Consider the following 17,847-nt stretch of genomic DNA (forward strand, 5'->3'; position numbering starts at 1 on the left):
TGAGGGGCACCGGCAGGGCTGGGGGGCAGGGGCTGGGAGGCGGGTTGAGGGGCACCGGCAGGGCTGGGGGGCAGGGGCTGGGAGGCGGGTTGAGGGGCACCGGCAGGGCTGGGGGGCAGGGGCTGGGAGGCGGGTTGAGGGGCACGGCAGGGCTGGGGGGCAGGGGCTGGGAGGCGGGTTGAGGGGCACCGGCAGGGCTGGGGGGCAGGGGCTGGGAGGCGGGTTGAGGGGCACCGGCAGGGCTGGGGGGCAGGGGCTGGGAGGCGGGTTGAGGGGCACCGGCAGGGCTGGGGGGCAGGGGCTGGGAGGCGGGTTGAGGGGCACCGGCAGGGCTGGGGGGCAGGGGCTGGGAGGCGGGTTGAGGGGCACCGGCAGGGCTGGGGGGCAGGGGCTGGGAGGCGGGTTGAGGGGCACCGGCAGGGCTGGGGGACAGGGGCTGGGAGGCGGGTTGAGGGGCACCGGCAGGGCTGGGGGACAGGGGCTGGGAGGCGGGTTGAGGGGCCGAGGCACGGCAGGGCTGGGGGCAGGGGCTGGAGGCGGGTTGAGGGGCACCGGCAGGACTGGGGGGCAGGGGCTGGGAGGCGGGTTGAGGGCACCGGCAGGGCTGGGGGGCAGGGGCTGGGAGGCGGGTTGAGGGGCACCGGCAGGGCTGGGGGGCAGGGGCTGGGAGGCGGGTTGAGGGGCACCGGCAGGACTGGGGGGCAGGGGCTGGAGGCGGGTTGAGGGGCACCGGCAGGGCTGGGGGGCAGGGGCTGGAGGCGGGTTGAGGGGCACCGGCAGGACTGGGGGGCAGGGGCTGGGAGGCGGGTTGAGGGGCACCGGCAGGGCTGGGGGGCAGGGGCTGGGAGGCGGGTTGAGGGGCACCGCAGGGCTGGGGGGCAGGGGCTGGGAGGCGGGTTGAGGGGCACCGGCAGGGCTGGGGGGCAGGGGCTGGGAGGCGGGTTGAGGGGCACCGGCAGGGCTGGGGGGCAGGGGCTGGGAGGCGGGTTGAGGGGCACCGGCAGGACTGGGGGGCAGGGGCTGGAGGCGGGTTGAGGGGCACCGGCAGGGCTGGGGGGCAGGGGCTGGAGGCGGGTTGAGGGGCACCGGCAGGGCTGGGGGGCAGGGCTGGGAGGCGGGTTGAGGGGCACCAGCAGGGGCCCCACCAGGGCAGGGGCGGGGCCGGATGAGTCTGATGGCCACCCAGGGGCAGAGATAAAGAGCCATTCTCAGAAATCAGAGCAACACCCGACTGATCCATCCCCGGCAGGACAGTGGGGCCGAGTGGTTGGGGGGGGGGACAGGACTCCTGGGTCCCGCCCGGCTGGGCAGGGCAGTGGCGCCAAGTGGTGAGAGTCGGAGGGGGGGGGAGCAGGACTCCTTTGTCCCGCCTGGCTAGGCAGGGCAGTGGTGCCCAGTTGTTAAAGCGGAGCGGGGGGGGGGGGGCAGGACTCCTGGGTTCCCGCCCGGCTTGGCAGGGCAGTGGGGCCCAGTGGTGAGAGTGGGGGAGAGAGGACTCCTGGGTCCCGCTTGGCAGGGCAGTGGAGCCCAGTGGTGAGAGCGCGGGGGGGGGGGGGGGACGACAGGACTCCTGGGTCCTGCCTGGCTCGGCAGGGCAGTGGTGCACAATGGTGAGAGCGGGGGGCGTCAGGACTCCTGGGTCCCGCCTGGCTCGGCAGGGCAGTGGCGCACAGTGGTGAGAGCGGGGGGGGGGGGGGTCAGGACTCCTGGGTCCCGCCCGGCTCGGCAGGACAGTGGTGCCTAGTGGTGAGAGCAGGAGGGGGGTCAGGACTCCTGGGTCCCGCCTGGCTCGGCAGGGCAGTGCTGCACAGTGGTGAGAGCGGGGGTGGGTCAGGACTCCTGGGTCCCGCCCGGCTCGCAGGGCAGTGGCGCCCAGTGGTGAGAGTGGGGGGGGCGGGGCAGGACTCCTGGGTCCCGCCCGGCTCGGCAGGGCAGTGGCGCACAGTGGTGAGAGCGGGGGGGGGGGGCAGGACTCCTGGGTCCCGCCTGGCTCGGCAGGGCAGTGGCGCACAGTGGTGAGAGCAGGAGGGGGGGTCAGGACTCCTGGGTCCCGCCTGGCTCGGCAGGGCAGTGGCGCACAGTGGTGAGAGCAGGAGGGGGGTCAGGACTCCTGGGTCCCGCCCGGCTCGGCAGGGCAGTGGTGCACAGTGGTGAGAGCAGGAGGGGGGTCAGGACTCCTGGGTCCCGCCCGGCTCGGCAGGGCAGTGGCGCACAGTGGTGAGAGCGGGGGGGGGGCAGGACTCCTGGGTCCCGCCTGGCTCGGCAGGGCAGTGGCGCACAGTGGTGAGAGCAGGAGGGGGGTCAGGACTCCTGGGTCCCGCCCGGCTCGGCAGGGCAGTGGCGCACAGTGGTGAGAGCGGGGGGGGGGGCAGGACTCCTGGGTCCCGCCCGGCTCGGCAGGGCAGTGGCGCACAGTGGAGAGAGCGGGGGGGGGGGGCAGGACTCCTGGGTCCCGCACGGCTCGGCAGGGCAGTGGCGCACAGTGGAGAGAGCGGGGGGGGGGGGGGGGGCAGGACTCCTGGGTCCCGCACGGCTCGGCAGGGCAGGGCAGTGGCGCACAGTGGTGAGAGCGGGGGGGGGGGCAGGACTCCTGGGTCCCGCCTGGCTAGGCAGGGCAGTGGCGCACAGTGGTGAGAGCGGGGGGGGGGGGGTCAGGACTCCTGGGTCCCGCCTGGCTCGGCAGGACAGTGGTGCCCAGTGGTGAGAGCAGGAGGGGGGTCAGGACTCCTGGGTCTCGCCTGGCTCGGCAGGACAGTGGTGCCCAGTGGTGAGAGCAGGAGGGGGGTCAGGACTCCTGGGTCCCGCCTGGCTCGGCAGGACAGTGGTGTCCAGTGGTGAGAGCAGGAGGGGGGTCAGGACTCCTGGGTCCCGCCTGGCTCGGCAGGGCAGTGGCGCACAGTGGTGAGAGCGGGGGGGGGGTCAGGACTCCTGGGTCCCGCCTGGCTCGGCAGGGCAGTGGCGCACAGTGGTGAGAGCGGGGGGGGGGGCAGGACTCCTGGGTCCCGCCTGGCTCGGCAGGGCAGTGGCGCACAGTGGTGAGAGCAGGAGGGGGGGTCAGGACTCCTGGGTCCCGCCTGGCTCGGCAGGGCAGTGGCGCACAGTGGTGAGAGCAGGGGGGGGGGGTCAGGACTCCTGGGTCCCGCCCGGCTCGGCAGGGCAGTGGCGCACAGTGGAGAGAGCGGGGGGGGGGGGGGGGGTCAGGACTCCTGGGTCCCGCCCGGCTCGGCAGGGCAGTGGCGCACAGTGGTGAGAGCGGGGGGGGGGGGCAGGACTCCTGGGTCCCGCACGGCTCGGCAGGGCAGTGGCGCACAGTGGTGAGAGCAGGGGGGGGGGGGCAGGACTCCTGGGTCCCGCACGGCTCGGCAGGGCAGTGGCGCACAGTGGTGAGAGCAGGAGGGGGGTCAGGACTCCTGGGTCCCGCCCGGCTCGGCAGGGCAGTGGCGCACAGTGGTGAGAGCGGGGGGGGGGGGCAGGACTCCTGGGTCCCGCACGGCTCGGCAGGGCAGTGGTGCCCAGTGGTGAGAGCGGGGGGGGGGGGGTCAGGACTCCTGGGTCCCGCCCGGCTCGGCAGGGCAGTGGCGCCCAGTGGTGAGAGCGGGGGGGGGGGGGGAGGCAGGACTCTTGGGTCCCGCCCGGCTCGGCAGGGCAGTGGCGCCCAGTGGTGAGAGCGGGGCGGGGCGGAGCGGGCTGTAATTCAATCCCGGCCGGTCGCGCCCACACTCGGCGCCGGGCGGGTCGCGGCGCGGTGGCGGCGGAGCTGGGGGGGGCGCCGGGGCGGGGGAGGAGACGCGGCCCCTGCCCCCTCCCAGCCCCGGGCCGGGTCCCTGCCCGGCACCTCCCGGCCGCGGGCGGCGGCCCCCGGAGCCCCGGCTGGGTGAAGGGGGGGGCGGGACTTTGCCCTTCTCGGCCCTTCCCCCCCCTTCCCCTTTGGAAAAGATCTTCTCTAGCCCATCCCCGCCCCCTTCCCGCCCCCACCCTGCAAACTGCCCCGCCCCCACACACCCTCCTACCCAGCCTGCTAACCCATCCCCGCCCCCCTTCCCGCCCCCTCCCTGCAAACTGCCCGCCCCCACACACCCTCCTACCCAGCCTGCTAACCCATCCCGCCCCCCTTCCCGCCCCCTCCCTGCAAACTGTGTCCTCACCCCCTCTGCCCACCCCCACACACCCTCCTATCCAGCCTGCTAACCCATCCCCCGCCCCTCTTCCCGCCCCCACCCTGCAAACTGCCCGCCCCCACACACCCTCCTACCCAGCCTGCTAACCCATCCCCGCCCCCCTTCCCGCCCCCACCCTGCAAACTGTGTCCTCACCCCCTCTGCCCGCCCCCACACACCCTCCTATCCAGCCAGCTAACCCATCCCTACTCCCCTCTATCTATCTATCTATCTATCTATCTATCTATCTATCTATCTATCTATCCCCATACAACCCATCTATCTATCTATCTATCTATCTATCTATCTATCTATCCCCATACAACCCATCTATCTATCTATCTATCTATCTATCTATCTATCTATCTATCTATCTATCTATCTATCTATCCCCATACAACCCATCTATCTATCTATCTATCTATCTATCTATCTATCCCCATGCACCCCCTCTATCTATCTATCTATCTATCTATCTATCTATCCCCATGCACCCCCTCTATCTATCTATCTATCTATCTATCTATTTATCTATCTATCTATCTATCTATCTATCTATCTATCCCCATACAACCCATCTATCTATCTATCTATCTATCTATCTATCTATCTATCTATCTATCTATCTATCTATCCCCACACACCCCCTCTATCTATCTATCTATCTATCTATCTATCTATCTATCTATCTATCTATCTATCTATCTATCTATCTATCTATCTATCCCCATACAACCCATCTATCTATCTATCTATCTATCTATCTATCCCCATGCACCCCCTCTATCTATCTATCTATCTATCTATCTATCTATCTATCTCCACACACCCCATCTATCTATCTATCTATCTATCTATCTATCTATCTATCTATCTATCTATCTATCCCCACACACCCCCTCTATCTATCTATCTATCTATCTATCTATCTATCTATCTCCACACCCCCCTCTATCTATCTATCTATCTATCTATCTATCTATCTATCTATCTAACCCCACACACCCCCTCTATCTATCTATCTATCTATCTATCTATCTATCTATCTATCCCCACACACCCCCCTCTATCTATCTATCTGTCTGTCTGTCTGTCTGTCTGTCTATGGATCGATCCCTCCCCCTCCTCCCCCCACAGAAGGCTGTCCTGGGTGGGGGCTATTTTGGCTGTTGTGGTTCGGGTGCTGTTTGCCATCTGGCCACCCGAGCGCCAGCGTGGTCCGTGGCCTGGCCCAGCAGGCAACACCAAAGGGAACAACCCAGTTTGAAGGTTGGGGCGAGTGGATGTTTTCATGGACGCTGCAAAACCATTCACTGTGGGTCCGTGTGGGGGTGAGCTATTCCCCCCACCCCCTGCCGCTCTGGGCAGAGGCGTGTCCCACCCCCGCCCCCCGAGGATTTAAAGCATTCTGGATTTGCCACATGTCTGGAATTTTGGCTGCATTTATTGGCAGAACTGGTCAGCTGTTTTCACTCCAGCATTGCGATTTTTTTTTCTGGCTCCGGGGAAAAGTTTTGCAGCATTTCTGGTTTTGTGAGCACACGTTTGCAGGGCAGGATTTTCGGGCTCTAGTGATGTCACTTTGGTGATGCGTTTCTAGATTGTGTTGAGAGCTGGATTTTCATTTCTTTCACAGGGGGGAGAAAGATGTGTCAAGATTTGAGGGGAGCGTGTGGTTTTTTGGAGATCTGAACTTCTGAAAAACTTCTGGAGAGGGGGGATATTTTGTGACCTGGCTGGGCCTCGGAGTTTGCAAAACCGATATATTTTAAGCGACATTCCCTGGCATTTCTGGATATCTGAACTTGCAAAAACCCGTGCGGCTCTGGGAGAAATCTTGAGCATCCCGAAAAATTGTCTTCTTTTGGGGGCCGTTTGCAAAAACTGGGCTGTTCCCACATGGGAGATTTCTGGAGTTTGGACCGAGGCCACGTTTCTTGTAAAAATCGCCTGGATCTGGGGGAAAGGTCACCCAATTGCTGCACGATTGCGAGATTGTTTTGCAAAAAGGGTCCGGACTGAGGATTTCCGACACCCCAGTCTCGGAGCTGCTGAACTTTGGGGAGGGCCAGCGCCTGCCCTGGGCTTGCGGGTTGGGATTCAGTCCTGTTCTTGTTGTAACTCGCTGAGCCTCGCGCCACGCTCCTTGAAAGCGGCCAGGCCTGTCTGCCTGCGTCTGCGCCCGCTGCTTGTGCTGCTGGCTGAGGAAACGCTTCCCGACGCGGAACAGAGGCCGCCGGGATCTTTGGCTGTTCCCCGACAGGCCGTGCCCGGAGCCGAGGGGAAACCCGGCGACTTGCGGAGGGGGCTGGAAAGTGCTGAGGCTGAAAAAATCCGCCTGGTTTGTTTGGGCTCCTACAGCCCTGGAAGGAAGGAGGGGGCCGGTAGGAAGGACGGGGGCGCTTTAAGGAGACCGTGTGGCCACCGTTTCCATTTGTGATTTTCTCTCCCTCGCTCTCCACGCCCCTCGGCCTCCGCGCACGGCCACACGCCGCGCCAAGATGTTTCTAGCGCGGCCTTGACTGACAGTTCAGAGGAACCCCCCTCGCGCTCCCCCAAGCCCCCTCGTTCCTTCCTTCTGCCACCCACGACCCCTCCCCAGAAGAGCCATGTCCGTAAGTAGCGGGGTTTGGGGTTACAGGCTTTCTCTGTATCCCCTTCCCCCTTGGGTGGCTGGGAATTTCAGGGGGCAGCAGGGGGGTGCCGGTCTGGTCCCGAGGCGCATTGGGAATACTGGTCCTGTCCCAGCGCCGGCAAGCCCTGGAGGTCCCGGTTTCTCCCCCCGCCCGGCCCTGGGGGTCCCTTGTCTGTCTCCTTGCCTGGCCCTGGGGGTTCCCTGGTCTCCTCCCCCCTGGCCCTGGGGGTTCCCTGGTCTCCTCCCCCCTGGCCCTGGGGGTTCCTTGTCTGTCTCCTTGCCTGGCCCTGGGGGTTCCCTGGTCTCCTCCCCCCTGGCCCTGGGGGTCCCTGGTCTCCCTCCCCTTCTGGCCCTGGGAGTTCCCTGGTCTCCTCCCCCCTGGCCCTGGGGGTTCCCTGGTCTCCTCCCCCCTGGCCCTGGGGGTTCCCTGGTCTCCTCCCCCCCGGCTCTGGGGGTCCCTGGTCTCCCTCCCCTTCTGGCCCTGGGGGTTCCCTGTCTCTCCCCCTACCCAGCCCTGGGGGTTCCCTGGTCTCCTCCCCCCCGGCTCTGGGGGTCCCGGTCTCCCTCCCCGTCTGATCCTGGGGGTCCCCGGTCTCCTCTCCCCCCCCGGCTCTGGGGGTCCCTGGTCTCCCTCCCCGTCTGACCCTGGGGGTCCCCGGTCTCCCTCCCCATCTGACCCTGGGGGTCCCTTGTCTGTCTCCTTGCCTGGCCCTGGGGGTTCCCCGGTCTCCTCCGCCCCCCGGCCCTGGGGGTTCCCCGGTCTGTCTCCTCCCGCCCGGCCTGGGGATCCCTGGTCTCTCCCCGCACCCGGCCTGGGGGGCTCCGGGCTCTCTCCACGCCTGGCCCTGGCGGTTCCCTGGTCTCCCCCCCAGCCCTGGGGGCCCCCGGTCTCCCCTGCGCCCGGCCCGGGGGCTCACTGCTGCCTCTGCCCGCAGGCCCCGCTGGCCCGAGCGCTGTTCGACAACGTGGCCGAGTGCCCGGAGGAGCTCTCCTTCCGCCGCGGGGACCTCATGCTGGTTCTGCGGCCGGAGGTGCCCGGCCTGGCCGGCTGGCGTCTCTGCTCGCTGCACGGGCACCAGGGCATCGTGCCGGCCAACCGCGTCCGGCTCCTGCCCGAGCCGGGGCCCCCCGACCCGCCCCGGGGCCGCCGCAGGGAGGCAGAGGAGCAGGAGGTGAGGAGCCAGGGGCCCCCCGTGGTCCCCCCAGAATCCAGCCAGGGAGCCCAGCCTGGCCTAAGCACCAAGGCGGCCGGGCCTTGACCCCTCCTGCCCCCCCCAGGTGTACGTGGTGCCCCCGCCGGCCCGGCCCGATGAGATCTACGAGGTGCCCCGTGGGGCCCGGAGAGAGGGGGACCCCAGCGAGGTGAGCACAGGGCAGGGGAGGGGAGGGGGGATGGGGCGGGGGAGGGGGTGTCCGCAAGCTTGGGGGCGGGGGGAGGCGCCAGGTTCTGTGCCTTGATTTCCCTTCTCGCCCCCCAGCTCTACGACGTGCCCTGCTCGCTGCCCTGGGACGCTGCCCTCTCGGGCCCCTACGACGTGCCCCCCCCGGCCAAGCCGCCGGAGGAGGGGGGGGGAGCGGGAGGAAGAGCCGGCCCCCGTCTACGCCGCCCCCTCCAACCTGCGCCGGGCGTCCGCCCTGCTCAACCTCTACGAGGCGCCCGAGGAGCTGCTGGGGGGGGAGTACGACCTGCCGGGCCCCCCCGGCGCGGAGGCAGGGCCGGGGGAAAGCCTAGGCGAGGGGGGGGGGCGCCCCCGGCTGCCCTCGGCCGAGAGCCTCTCGCGCCGCCCCCTGCCCGCCCTGCCCTCCCCCGGCCCCCCCCGCAAGGCCAGCATCCAGGACCGGCCCCTGCCCCCCCCTCCGCCCCGCCTGGGGGGGCTGCCGGGGGGGCTGGGACCGGGGGAGGGGCACGACTACGAGGGGATCCGGCTGGCGGAGGAGTACGACTACGTGCACCTCAAGGTGAGCCGGGGCGTGACCTTTGACCCCCAACGCCAGCCCATGACCTCTGACCCCAGCCCCGAACTTTGACCCCCAATGCCAGCCCATGACCGCTGACCCCAGCCCCGAACTTTGACCCCCAACGCCAGCCTATGACCTCTGACCCCAGCCCCGAACTTTGACCCCCAACGCCAGCCCATGACATCTGACCCCAGTCCCAAACTTTGACCCCAACGCCAGCCTATGACATCTGACCCCAGCCCCGAACTTTGACCCCAACGCCAGCCTATGACATCTGACCCCAGCCCCGAACTTTGACCCTCAACGCTAGCCCATGACCTCTGACCTCAGCCCCTGAACCCTGACACAAGACCCGCCCCCAACCTTCAACAGTGGTGCTGACCTCGCCCCACCCTGACCCCCCACACTAGCCTATGACCTTTGACCCCTGACCTCCAAACTTACCCCTCATGCTGGCCCCCCCAACCACCGACCCCTGAACCTTGACCTCTGACCCCCCCAACCTTTGATCACAGGGCTAACCTCTGACCCTAATGCTGACCTCTGACCTTGCCCCTGGCCTCTGACCCAACCCTAATGCCCGAGCCTGACCTCCGACACTGGGACCTTGACCCCAAACCGGGCCCCAGGAGCCCCCCCCCGTCCCCCAGCACTGACCTTTGACCCTGGCATCGACCCCTGACCTCTGCCCTTGCAGGGGACAGACAAGCTCCAGCCCCCCACCCCGGAGCACGACCCCCCCGAGGAGGCGGCCAGCCCCCAGCCAGAGACCCCCTTACCGCTGGAGGAGGTAGGGGGGCCCTTCGCGGACGCCTGGGGAGGGCCGGGGGGTCACATTCTCTGGACGGGGGGGTCCCTTTCCCTGGGAGGGGCAGGGGGGTCACATTCTCTGGACGGGGGGGTCCCTTTCCCTGGGGAGGGCCGGGGGGGTCACATTCTCTGGACGGGGGGGGTCCCTTTCCCTGGGAGGGGCGGGGGGGTCACATTCTCTGGACGGGGGGGTCCCTTTCCCTGGGAGGGGCGGGGGGGTCACATTCTCTGGACGGGGGGGTCCCTTTCCCTGGGGAGGGCCGGGGGGGTCACATTCTCTGGACGGGGGGGTCCCTTTCCCTGGGGAGGGCCGGGGGGGGTCACATTCTCTGGACGGGGGGGGGGTCCCTTTCCCTGGGAGGGGCGGGGGGGTCACATTCTCTGGACGGGGGGGGTCCCTTTCCCTGGGGAGGGCCAGGGGGGTCACATTCTCTGGACGGGGGGGGGTCCCTTTCCCTGGGAGGGGCGGGGGGGTCACATTCTCTGGACGGGGGGGTCCCTTTCCCTGGGAGGGGCGGGGGGGGTCACATTCTCTGGACGGGGGGGTCCCTTTCCCTGGGAGGGGCGGGGGGGTCACATTCTCTGGACGGGGGGGTCCCTTTCCCTGGGAGGGGCAGGGGGGTCACATTCTCTGGACGGGGGGGTCCCTTTCCCTGGGGAGGGCCGGGGGGTCACATTCTCTGGACGGGGGGGGGGTCCCTTTCCCTGGGAGGGGCGGGGGGGTCACATTCTCTGGACGGGGGGGTCCCTTTCCCTGGGAGGGGCGGGGGGGTCACATTCTCTGGACGGGGGGGTCCCTTTCCCTGGGGAGGGCCGGGGGGGTCACATTCTCTGGACGGGGGGGTCCCTTTCCCTGGGAGGGGCGGGGGGGGGTCACATTCTCTGGACGGGGGGGTCCCTTTCCCTGGGAGGGGCGGGGGGGGTCACATTCTCTGGACGGGGGGGTCCCTTTCCCTGGGAGGGGCAGGGGGGTCACATTCTCTGGACGGGGGGGGTCCCTTTCCCTGGGGAGGGCCGGGGGGGTCACATTCTCTGGACGGGGGGGTCCCTTTCCCTGGGAGGGGCGGGGGGGGTCACATTCTCTGGACGGGGGGGTCCCTTTCCCTGGGAGGGGCGGGGGGGGTCACATTCTCTGGACGGGGGGGTCCCTTTCCCTGGGAGGGGCGGGGGGGTCACATTCTCTGGATGGGGGGGTCCCTTTCCCTGGGGAGGGCCGGGGGGGTCACATTCTCTGGACGGGGGGTCCCTTTCCCTGGGAGGGGCGGGGGGGGGTCACATTCTCTGGACGGGGGGGTCCCTTTCCCTGGGAGTGGCGGGGGGGTCACATTCTCTGGACGGGGGGGGGTCCCTTTCCCTGGGGAGGGCCGGGTGGTCACATTTTCTGGACGGGGGGGGTCCCTTTCCCTGAGAGGGGCGGGGGGGTCACATTCTCTGGACGGGGGGGGTCCCTTTCCCTGGGGAGGGCCGGGGGGGTCACATTCTCTGGACGGGGGGGGTCCCTTTCCCTGGGAGTGGTGGGGGGGTTCCGGTTTCCCCGACGCCTGGGTCCTTGCCGCTGGCCCCCCCGGCGCTGACCCCCCCTCCCATCCCGCAGGCGCCCCCCAGCCCCGCGGACACGGAGCTGCTGCAGTTCTACGCGGGGCAGTGCCGGGCGCACGCCGACGCCCTGCTGGCCGCGAGCCAGGCCCTGCTGGGCAGCGCCGGGGCGGGGCAGCCGCCGGGCGCCTTCGTGCCCCACGGCCGGGCTGTCATCGTGGCCACGCACAAGCTGCTCTTCGTGGGCGACGCGCTGGCGCGCCGGGCAGCCTCGGGCCCACTGCGGGTCCGCCTGGGGGCCGCCGCCGGCGCCCTGGGCCAGGCCCTGCGGGGGGCCGTGCTCTCGCTCAAGGGGGCGGCCCTCAGCTACCCCTCGGCCCCCGCCGCCCGCCTGCTGGGCGAACGCCTGGCCCAGCTCTCCCGCCATGCCCAGACCTTCGCCGGCCTGCTGGGCCGCCTGGCGCCCGCCCAGCCCTGACCCTGGAGCACCCGGGCCCTGGCGCCCATCAGCCCTGGCACCCATGGGCCCTAGCACAGGCTGGGCCCTGATCCTGGTACCCATGGGCCCTGGTACCCGGTACCCATGGACTCTGGTACATGCTGGGCCCTGACCCTGGTACCCATGGGCCCTGGCACAGGCTGGGCCCTGATCCTGGTACCCATAGGCCCTGGTACCCGGTACCCATGGACTCTGGTACATGCTGGGCCCTGACCCTTTTACCCATGGGCCCTAGCACAGGCTGGGCCCTGATCCTGGTACCCATAGGCCCTGGTACCCGGTACCCATGGACTCTGGTACATGCTGGGCCCTGACCCTGGTACCCATGGGCCCTGGCAGACACTGGGCCCCGATAGAAACTGGGCCCCAATACCCATGGGCCCTGGCATAGGCTGGGCCCTGATCCTGGTACCCCTGGGCCCTGATCCTGGCACAGGCTGGGCCCTGATGCCCACAGACCCTGGGCGACCTCTGATCTCTAGCCCCCAGGCCCCGTGCCAGTGAAACTCAGCCTCTGACCCACCTGTTGACCCTGTATGACCTCTGACCCCCCAATGCCAATGGGCCTTGGATGACCTCTGGCACACCCGCATCCCAGGACTCTGGGTCAAAGAAACTCCTGACCTCTGACCCTTGCCCATCAGCCTGGTACGACCTTTGACCTCTCACACGGTGCTTATGCCTCCAAACACGATCCCCTCGTGACCTCTGACCCCAGCTTAAGGCCCTCCCAGGCCAATGAACCTGTGACCTCTGACCCCTGGCAAGTTCCGACCCCCACTTTATTGGGGGGAATCCTGGTACTATTTATATTTCAGGATCTGGACTTGGGGGGCAGAGGGCCCCATAGCTGCTATGGGGCTCAGGGCAATGCCAAAGCCCTGACTGCAGGTAGGGGGTGGAAGAAGCGCCCCCCCCCCCCCGCAGCAAAGGGGGAGAGGGGGGAGAAAGCAGCCAACTCCAGCCCAGAGGATCATGGGAGAACGGCCAATGCCAAGAGGCAGCAGGAGTCTGCTGTGAGCGAGACCCCACAGCCCCTCCCCCAGGAACAGGCGGGGGGGGGACCTGCTCTCAGGAATATTTTCTATGTTTGTAAATAATAAAGCAATGAGAAACCCCCCCATGGCTCTGTTCCGCTGCTGGGGGCCCACAGCCCCCCCCGCCAGGCTGGACCCAGCAACCCCCCGGCCGTGCTCTAGGCCCTGGGGGGAGCCAGGTGGCCACTGGAAGCCGCGGGATCTTGTCCCCCAGCTAGAACGCCTGGGTCCCCGGACAGGCAGGGTCTAATGCTTAGGAGACGCGCCAGGCAGCCCCCCCCCCACCCTGACCCCAGCAACACCCCTCCCAACAAACCCAGGGGGCCCCACCTTCCTGCAGGCCCCAAGCCCCCTCCAACGGGCCCTCCCTCCTGGGATCCCTCCCTGGACCCCAGCAGCCAACCTCAAGGGCCCTTTTCACCCACCCCTCATGTGATCCCTATTCCCACCCCCCCCAGCTCAGGGCCCCTCAGTGAGTTGGGGGAGGCCAGGAGGGCTTCAGCCCAGCCCCTGGGCAAATACAACTTTGATCCCTACGAACCCAGGAGTGCTGGTACCTGCTCCCCCGCCCCAGGGTTCTGCCCCCACAAATCACCTCACCCCCTTTTCTTTCTTCCAAAAAACATCTTTTATTTTTTTTCCACCCTCATAACATTTTTTTTATTTTTCCCCCCTCCCCCCTGCCCTAGCCCCACCCCCCAGCCTGGAAATTAAAATAAAGGGGGGAGGAAATAGCCCCCCCCACTCTGCCCCCCCCATATTTAATCTGGTCGCAAGAGCTTCGTGCGGCTCGACAATTCCTTCAGGCTAAAGCCACCTGCAAAGATAAAGACACTGAAATACGGCAGGTAACAGCCCCAGCCCGGATGGAGGGAACGGAGAAGGGGAAAGAGCCGGGCGGGGGCAGAAGGGGCAGGGCCGGGGGTGTGTCCTGCCCTGCGTGGGGAGAAGAAAAGGAAAGAGATGGGAAGATCCGGTCGTGTCCTGAACAAGGGAGCCCCGGGCGGAGAAAGGGGGCGCCGCTGAGACGGGATCCGGAGGGAAGGGGGCTGAGGGGGGATCCGGAGGGAAGGGGGCGCCCGGAGCGAGACGGGGAGAAGCGACGCGCCGGAGGAAGGACCCAGGCGGACAAGCGATGGGGCCGCCCGCAGAGAGAGGGGGAGCAGAGGAGGAGAGAGGAGGACCCTGCTCAGAGAACCAGCCTGGCCCCGGTCAGCCCCGCCCGCCCACCGCGCCCCACGGCTCGCCCCCACGGGGCTGCTCCAGCACTGTCACATTCTTCTTTTTTTTTTTTCTTTTTTTTTTTCCTTTTCTTTCCCAAAAAACACTTTTTTTAGTAAGGGGAATACCATGAGGTTGCTCTCGCCCGGCCCCTGCAGAGGAGAGAAGAAGGGAACGAGTTAATAAGCCGGGGGGGGGGGTGAAAGGAAGAGACAATACAACCAAAGAACCGAGGTGTCCTGGCTCCCAGCCCCTCCCTGCTCTACCCACTACCCCCCACTCCCCTCACAGAGCCAGGAGAGAACCCAGGCGTCCTGCCCTGCGCCGGCCCGGCCCCCCAGACCTGTATGAGCGTCCGCGGGGTCGGCTGTTGAATCCGCTGTAGAACCGGGCCCGGGAGCTGGTGTAGCCAGAACCGCGCCCTCGGTACCGGGCCCGGGGGAAGCCTCGGTCTGTGGTGCTGATGCCGGGCCGGTTGGTCCGTTTGGGGATCACCTGGGGGGCAGAGGAGGAGGGTCGGAGCACCCCAGGGACAGGGAGAAGGGGGACCAGAGGAGAGTTGGTTGGTGGGGCAGGCTCTGGGGGGCAGAGACAGATCTCTGGCTGGTACAGGGCTTTGAGGCAATGCTGCTGTGGGCCTGGAGAGGATCTGAGCCCAATCTTGGGGCTCAGGGCCCGGGTTTCGGGGTGCAGGACTCACCTTGATCTGTCGCCCCCTGAACAGGGATTCATCTAGCGCCATGGAGGTGCGTACAGACTCCTTGTCGGAGAACTCGATGTAGGCAAACCTGGGGGTAGGGGGATCCCACGTTAGACACCCCAAAAGCACAGGGACCCAGCCACCCCTCCCGCCCCAGGAGAGCCCCCGAAAGCTCACTCACCCTTTGGGGTGCCCGCTGTATTTATCGCACAGGATGGTGACGCGGTTGACGGACCCGCAGCCGTGGAAATGAGCTTCCAGCTCTTCAGCCGTCGCCCCATAATCCACCTGGAAAAGGGGGGCGTGGGCTGAGAAACAGGGTCCCTGGAACCCCCCAAACCTCCCCCACCCTCATCATGGCTCCTCCACTTACATTGCCCACGTATATGGACCGAGCGTCCGCCTCCATCTTTTCCTCTAAGGACATGATGACAGGCCCAGCTGTGAAGACAAAGCGGGGGGTTAGTGAGAGGGAGGCTGTACCCCAAATCTGTCCAGGGGCCCCTCCCTTTTTCAGAATAGGAAGGGGAGCACCCCCTTCCTGCACTGTCTTTACCTGGCATAACTCATGTGGCTAGATGCATAAACAATTGTGTTTATATAGGCCCTACGCAAACAACCCAATAGGGCAACATTTACGTAGGACCTACCTAAATGATTCCGAGCACAGGAGTGTGGCACTGGGAGGCCCCAGAGGGCTGAAGGGGAAGGATGGTCACCATTTACACAGAACCCACACAAATGAACGGCCGGCGTTTACAAAATGTATTTATGTAGGTCCTACAAAAAAAATCCAACAAGCACAATTCCCATGTGGCTCTCAGCATTGCCACCCCCCAGAAGTCTGAAAGAGAATGGGGGGGGGGAAGCTACTGGTTACATAGGCCCTACACAAACAGAATTGTGACCCCCAAATGTCTCCTAGATTCACCACCCCCACAGTCCAAAGGGGGGTACTGGGTACTTAGGTCTTACACAAAGAAGATGGTGGCGTTTAGGTAGGTCCTACACAAAGAGCTTTCAGGAGGCCATAATTCCTCAGTGTCTCTAGACTTCCCAATACACAAGGGGCTCTCAGCTGGAATTGGGGGCGGGGTTATTGTTTATGCAGGCCCTACAGAAATAAAATAGCAGCATTTACCTAGGTCGTCCTGTGCCAAATGCGCCCCAGAGCAGGGAGGCTCCCAAACACAGAGAATTCCCCACCACTCACAGGGGCCCAGGAGGAAGAGCGGGGGAGGGGAGGAAGAGAGTTCCTGTTTACGTAGGACCTACACAAATAAAATCATGGCTGTGCTGCTCACAGGCGTGCCCTGGCTGCGCCACCCGCAGAGGGTCCAAGGGGATTTCTGGGGGGAAGGGGGAAATTAAAGAGGACACGGGGGGGGGTCCTCACCATTGCCTGGCGGGGGGCTCATGTTCATCTGCTTCTCCACCTCATTCTGCAGCTCCTTCAGCTTCTCCGCCTCCTCCTCCATCTCCCGCACCCGGGCTTTGATGGCCTCCAGCTCCTGGGAGGCACGGGGGTCAGCTGGGGGGACCCCCCACGGCTGAGACTAACACCCCCCCTTGACAACCCTCGCCAACATCCCCCCTCAGCGCTGCCCTTAGTCCCCCCTTGCGGCTCTCCCTGCTGCCCAGCCCCCCAAACTCCCTGAATGCTGACCCACACACAACCCCTCTGCCACTGAATCTCCAACCCCCTATCCTGGCCCTGACCCCCCAGATCCCGTGCTAGATCCCCCCCACACAGGGGGCACTTCTCAGTTGTGCCCCACCCCGCATTCCCCCGCCCCTCCCCCTTAACAAGCACTGCCCCTCCCCCAAGCCCCCCGCCCCTCCCCCACCTACCAAGCACTGCCCCTCCCCCAAGCCCCCCGCCCCTCCCCCACCTACCAAGCCCCCCGCCCCTCCCCCACATGCCCCCTGCCCCTCCCCCCGCTCACCGGGTCCTCGATGGCGGGGTCCCCGGGGTCCCCCTCGCCCAGCCCCGCCTCCTCCTCCAGCTCCTCGGGGGGGCGGTGGGCGGGGCCCCCCCCGGGCCCGGCGCGCGGGGCGGAGGCGGCGGGGGGGGGCGGGTGCGGGGGCCCCCCCCGGGCGCCCCCCCCGGCCCGGCCCCCCCCGTCCAGCAGCAGCTCCCCCCCCTCGTCCTCCCCCTCCCCCCCGCGCCGCACGCGCGGCCCCGGCTCCGCCCCCAGCGGCGCGGGGGGGCCGGCCCCCCCCTCGGGCCCCTCCCCCGCCCCGCGCGCGCCCCCGGCGCTGCCCCGCGCGGCCGCCGCCACCGCCGCCGCCATAGCGCCTGCTGCTCTGCCCGGGCCGCCGCGCCGCGCGCCGCTCCTCATTGGCCGCCGCCGCCGGGCCCCGCCCCCGCCGCCGCGCGCCATTGGCTGCCGCGCGGGGCGGGCCGGCGGGGGCCCCGGAGCTCGCGCGCCATTGGCGCCGGCGCCCGTCCGTCAGCGGGCGGCCGCGTCCCCGATTGGCGGCGAGCGGCGGAGGCCGGCCGGCGTCCCTGATTGGCTCCCGAGCCGCCTGGTCTCCAGCGCCATTGGCGGAGGAGCCCGCCGGTCCGATTGGCTGCGGCGCGAGATCCTGGCGGAAGGGCTCTGGGGGCTCGCGCGCCATTGGTGCCGACGCCCGCCCGTCACCGACACGCTCGAAAGTGATTGGCCGCCTTCGGGGGGGGCCAACCCGACGCTTTCGATTGGCCGCCGGCCCGCCATCACTCCAACGCCATTGGCGCATGCGCCCGCCCCTCATTGGCGCCCGCCGCTGGGATTGGCCGGAGGCTCCAGGGCGAGGCTAGCGCCTTTGATTGGCCCAGCGCCGCCTCACCCCCCCCCCCCTCCGGCGCGCTGCCTCCTGATTGGTGGGGGCTGTTGGCCCCGCCTCGCCGCTGCGACCCCTTCCGCCCGAGCCGCTGATTGGCTGCGCAACGGCCCCGCCCCTCTGACCTTTGACCCGCCAGCGTTTGACCCCCCTGGCCCTCATTTAACCCCGGAAGTGCCCGCTAGACTGCCCCGACCTTTGAACTCTGGTCCTTGACCCCCGCCTCCTCACCCCTGCCCCCACCCCTCACCTGCCAGGTCCCCTCTCTCCCCTTCCCAGCTCTGCCCCACCCCCACCCCCCCAACCCTGCCCCCTCCCCCACCTCCCACCTGCCCCACAGCCCCCACCCCTCATTCCTGCCCCCCAACCCTGCCCCCTCCCCCACCCCCCATTCCCACCTCCCTCCTGCCCCCTCCCCCCCCATTTCCTGGCCTGCTTCCCAGGATCCATTAGCTGCCTTTGGTCTC

The 17,847-nt window shown here is 67.3% G+C and overlaps 2 protein-coding genes across 2 annotated transcripts; one reads left to right on the plus strand and one right to left on the minus strand.

Moving 5' to 3' along the window:
- The first annotated feature begins 5,246 nt into the window (after window positions 1–5,246).
- Window positions 5,247–12,715, plus strand: EFS (embryonal Fyn-associated substrate). Its single transcript, XM_075916794.1, is given in 7 exon segments — window positions 5,247–6,772; window positions 7,728–7,964; window positions 8,071–8,154; window positions 8,271–8,366; window positions 8,368–8,751; window positions 9,449–9,541; window positions 11,156–12,715. Coding segments are annotated over 7 exon segments (1,320 nt in total). The 5' UTR covers window positions 5,247–6,766; the 3' UTR covers window positions 11,576–12,715.
- A 523-nt stretch (window positions 12,716–13,238) lies between these two features.
- Window positions 13,239–16,669, minus strand: PABPN1 (poly(A) binding protein nuclear 1). Its single transcript, XM_075916795.1, has 7 exons — window positions 16,501–16,669; window positions 15,951–16,065; window positions 14,928–14,995; window positions 14,736–14,842; window positions 14,555–14,642; window positions 14,198–14,349; window positions 13,239–14,006 (listed from the first exon to the last, which is right to left on the minus strand). The coding sequence occupies exons 2-7, from the start codon at window positions 16,030–16,032 to the stop codon at window positions 13,967–13,969; spliced, it is 537 nt and encodes a 178-aa protein (XP_075772910.1). The 5' UTR covers window positions 16,033–16,065; window positions 16,501–16,669; the 3' UTR covers window positions 13,239–13,966.
- Between the last annotated feature and the right edge of the window lie 1,178 nt (window positions 16,670–17,847).

This window comes from Pelodiscus sinensis, unplaced genomic scaffold (assembly GCF_049634645.1).
Source record: "Pelodiscus sinensis isolate JC-2024 unplaced genomic scaffold, ASM4963464v1 ctg191, whole genome shotgun sequence".
NCBI classification, from domain to species: domain Eukaryota; kingdom Metazoa; phylum Chordata; order Testudines; family Trionychidae; genus Pelodiscus; species Pelodiscus sinensis.